This window comes from Camelina sativa, chromosome 15 (assembly GCF_000633955.1).
Source record: "Camelina sativa cultivar DH55 chromosome 15, Cs, whole genome shotgun sequence".
NCBI lineage: Eukaryota > Viridiplantae > Streptophyta > Magnoliopsida > Brassicales > Brassicaceae > Camelina > Camelina sativa.
In genome coordinates, this window is record NC_025699.1 from 10005665 (window position 1) to 10009233 (window position 3569).

General features: G+C 39.4%; 1 protein-coding gene across 1 annotated transcript in view; it reads left to right on the plus strand.

The window, feature by feature from the left end:
* LOC104748311 (kinesin-like protein KIN-12D) overlaps nucleotides 1–3569 on the plus strand; it is a 14256-nt gene that overhangs the window by 1469 nt on the left and 9218 nt on the right. The window contains exons 2-16 of the mRNA XM_019236699.1: nucleotides 4–456; nucleotides 599–754; nucleotides 845–928; nucleotides 1256–1375; nucleotides 1468–1581; nucleotides 1658–1750; nucleotides 1823–1983; nucleotides 2052–2126; nucleotides 2219–2306; nucleotides 2392–2450; nucleotides 2545–2608; nucleotides 2699–2764; nucleotides 2845–3030; nucleotides 3137–3241; nucleotides 3321–3556. Coding sequence (XP_019092244.1) covers nucleotides 4–456; nucleotides 599–754; nucleotides 845–928; nucleotides 1256–1375; nucleotides 1468–1581; nucleotides 1658–1750; nucleotides 1823–1983; nucleotides 2052–2126; nucleotides 2219–2306; nucleotides 2392–2450; nucleotides 2545–2608; nucleotides 2699–2764; nucleotides 2845–3030; nucleotides 3137–3241; nucleotides 3321–3556 — 2060 coding nt within the window. The remainder of the gene's footprint in view (nucleotides 1–3; nucleotides 457–598; nucleotides 755–844; nucleotides 929–1255; nucleotides 1376–1467; nucleotides 1582–1657; nucleotides 1751–1822; nucleotides 1984–2051; nucleotides 2127–2218; nucleotides 2307–2391; nucleotides 2451–2544; nucleotides 2609–2698; nucleotides 2765–2844; nucleotides 3031–3136; nucleotides 3242–3320; nucleotides 3557–3569) is intronic.

Genomic DNA, 3569 nt, shown 5'->3' on the forward strand with positions numbered 1-3569 from the left:
AAGGAGTTGGGGAGTAAGATCGATCGAACTCCGTCTAAGCCTAGACCTAAGAACCCAGATCCAGCATTGCCTTTACGGACTCCTGATAAGTATCGATCCAGCATTGCTGCCTTGTCTAAGAATCGGTTTGGTTGGGGAGACAAGTGTGATTCCGTCACAAACACAAATGTTGGGTTTTTGAATACGACTCCTAAAACTGGTAGAGTTGTCGGGAGAGCTAATTCGGAGACCAATTCGACACAGAATACGCCTACTAAGAGCGTGTCTAAGCCTCCGGGGTCTTGTTACAGAGGGAAGCTTGATGGGACAGGAGCTGTTAGAGCTGGTGGTTATGCCTCCTTGTATAGAGGGTTGTCTAGTTCTTCTGGGCAAGTTTCAGCAGTTGTTAACACGGTTCAAGTTCCTCACTTTAGCCTTAAGGAGGATCCATCTTTCTGGATGGATCATAATGTACAGGTACCAATTTTGTCCAGTATACATCTAGGTTCATTAGCTGCACCAAATTGACTTCTTTTAACAGAAATGCCTATTTTGTATTCGATTTTTTGAAGTGTTGGTTAGGGGTGGCAGTCATTGATGGTTACTGAATGTTTTGCAGATTCTTATACGTGTTCGACCGCTTAATAGCATGGAGAAGGGTACAAATGGGTACAGTAGGTGCTTAAAGCAAGAAAGTTCGCAGTGCGTAGCATGGATTGGACCACCTGAAACACGGTTTCAGTTTGATCACGTGGCGTGTGAGACAATTGACCAGGTAAGACTTAACGAAAGATGAAAATTGGTTTCCTTTTATTCGTATATACTGTATGAAGTTTTTTTTTGTTTTTGCATCCTAAATTTGTAGGAAACCCTTTTTCGGGTAGCCGGTCTGCCCATGGTGGAAAATTGCTTGTCTGGCTACAACAGCTGTATATTTGCATATGGCCAGGTATATTCTTATGTCATTCTAGAGATAGATTATGAGAGTGATCTATTACCTCTGGGTCAGGCTCAAGCTTTCAACACTAGCAAGTTTATTTCTGTTGAGCCTTGTGTTTTCTAGTGACCATGGTAGAGCTGTTTTTGTGATAGCTCGTAAAGGTGTCCAATTTTAGGTAATTTGGTGATAGTTATGCGGAATCATTTGAAAATTCTTACAAGGTTGCAATGAGATGAGATAGTTAAGTTTTCAGAGTAGGACTGAGTGGAATTAGTTTCCTTCGTTGGAGTTAAGTTTTCAGTTCCTAACTTATTATAATTTGTTGAGATTGTGCAGACAGGAAGTGGGAAAACATATACAATGCTGGGGGAAGTTGGTGATTTAGAAGTTAAACCAAGTCCCAACAGAGGAATGATGCCTCGGATATTTGAGTTTTTATTTGCAAGAATACAAGCTGTAATTCTCTTATGATATAGCTTTTTTCCATTTCTATTACTGTGATATCTTAACTTTGCTAATTGCATCTTGCTTCGCTGTTCTTGTTGCAGGAGGAAGAGAGCAGAAGAGACGAGAGACTTAAATACAATTGCAAATGCTCTTTCCTTGAGATTTACAATGAACAAATTACAGACCTTCTTGAACCATCTTCAACAAATTTGCAGGTAACTTTTATATTTTGTTGGTCAAAGTGCAATACATGCGCAAGGCTTAGTTCTCTAAAGTGTTTTCACTTTTTAGCTTCGGGAGGACATTAAGAGCGGTGTCTATGTGGAAAATCTGACTGAATGTGAAGTACAAAGTGTTCAAGACATCTTAGGGCTTATCACACAGGTTAGTACCGCCCTCTCCCAAACATATTTGTTTTATGTTAATGTTCCTGAAATCTCATCTGTTGTACGATAGGGTTCTATGAATCGAAAAGTCGGAGCCACAAATATGAATAGAGAGAGTAGTCGATCACATAGTGTATTTACATGCGTGATCGAGAGCAGATGGGAAAAAGACTCAACAGCTAATATGCGTTTTGCAAGACTGAACCTGGTTGATCTCGCTGGATCAGAAAGGTATTTATGGTGCGGTTTGCTTTGTATTGCCTTAAAAACCTCATCTAACATTGTGCATTCTGTCACAGGCAGAAGACTTCTGGCGCTGAGGGTGACCGCCTAAAAGAAGCTGCTAGTATCAATAAATCATTGTCCACACTAGGGTATACCCTAGGAATAGTTTGATCCGTTGCATAAATCATTTTCTCAACTAGTTGTTATATTAAATTCTGCTATTTGTTATTATTGATTGCAGACATGTAATTATGGTTCTTGTGGATGTGGCAAATGGTAAACCAAGGCATATTCCATATCGTGATTCCAGGCTGACATTTCTTCTTCAGGTTACATCTAAATTCATTTCCTTTCTTCACTTAAGTTGGAATCTATCCTTTCATGTCACTATAACGGTAATTATTTCATCTACAGGACTCACTGGGTGGCAATTCTAAAACAATGATAATTGCTAATGCCAGTCCTTCCGTCAGGTATTCTTTCAACGCTAGTTTGATATAGTATTGCATTAACTCCTACAGTTAGTAAGGACTTCAACTTATTGCTTCTATGCACTATTACCTGCAGTTGTGCAGCAGAGACGCTAAATACTCTTAAATTTGCTCAGAGAGCAAAGCTAATCCAGAACAATGTCAGTCTGCACTGTAATCCATATTGTAAGCTTTGAGGGATATGAATCATGAATAACCTTTGGATAACTATTATGTTTTATACTATCTAGGCTGTAGTCAACGAAGATTCCAACGAGGATGTCCTGGAACTACGCCGTCAAATCCGACTTTTAAAGGTGTAACATTTTAGACTGCCAAAGTGCTTTTTATGTGAAGCTATAAAAAAGCTAAGACAAATTTTGTGTGTGCGGAACAGGAAGAGCTTTCCCTCCTCAAGCGCCAGAACATTTCCAGGGCGTTGTCATTTGGATCAGCAACAACCAACTTCGCAGAACTACAAGTCGATTCTCCATCAAGTGAAATGCACGAGGTAGGACATAAGCAGGCTGGTAACTCGCTTGTGTATGAATCTGGAGGCTGTGTAAGGATGTCTAGAAAGCAGGTATACTAAGTTACTAACTTTGAGAAATTATGTTAGGTTTTACTGGGATTCATATGCCTTTGCCTTGTGATTCCACTAAGAATTTATATATATTTATACAAATCAGTTGAAATCTTTGGAGATAACACTCGCTGGCTCATTGAGAAGAGAAAATGTGGCTGATGCTTCAATTAAGAAGCTTGAAGCTGAGATAGAGCATTTAAATCGTCTGGTAATTTTTTCTCACCTACACTGTTCCCATTCCCACTTATGTTTCAGAAATCGCCTGAATCTATTTATGATATCATTAGGTTCGACAAAGGGAGGAAGATACTAGGAGCACAAAAATGATGCTTAGGTTTCGAGAAGACAAGATACAGAGGCTGGAATCACTTCTTGGCAACCATATATCTGGAGATTCTTTTTTGCTGGAAGAGAATAGCATTTTGTCAGAAGAGATTCAACTGCTTCAAGCTAAAATTGATAAAAATCCTGAATTGACTCGCTTTGCCCTGGAAAACATAAGGCTTCTGGACCAACTTAGAAGGTGATAAATCTTC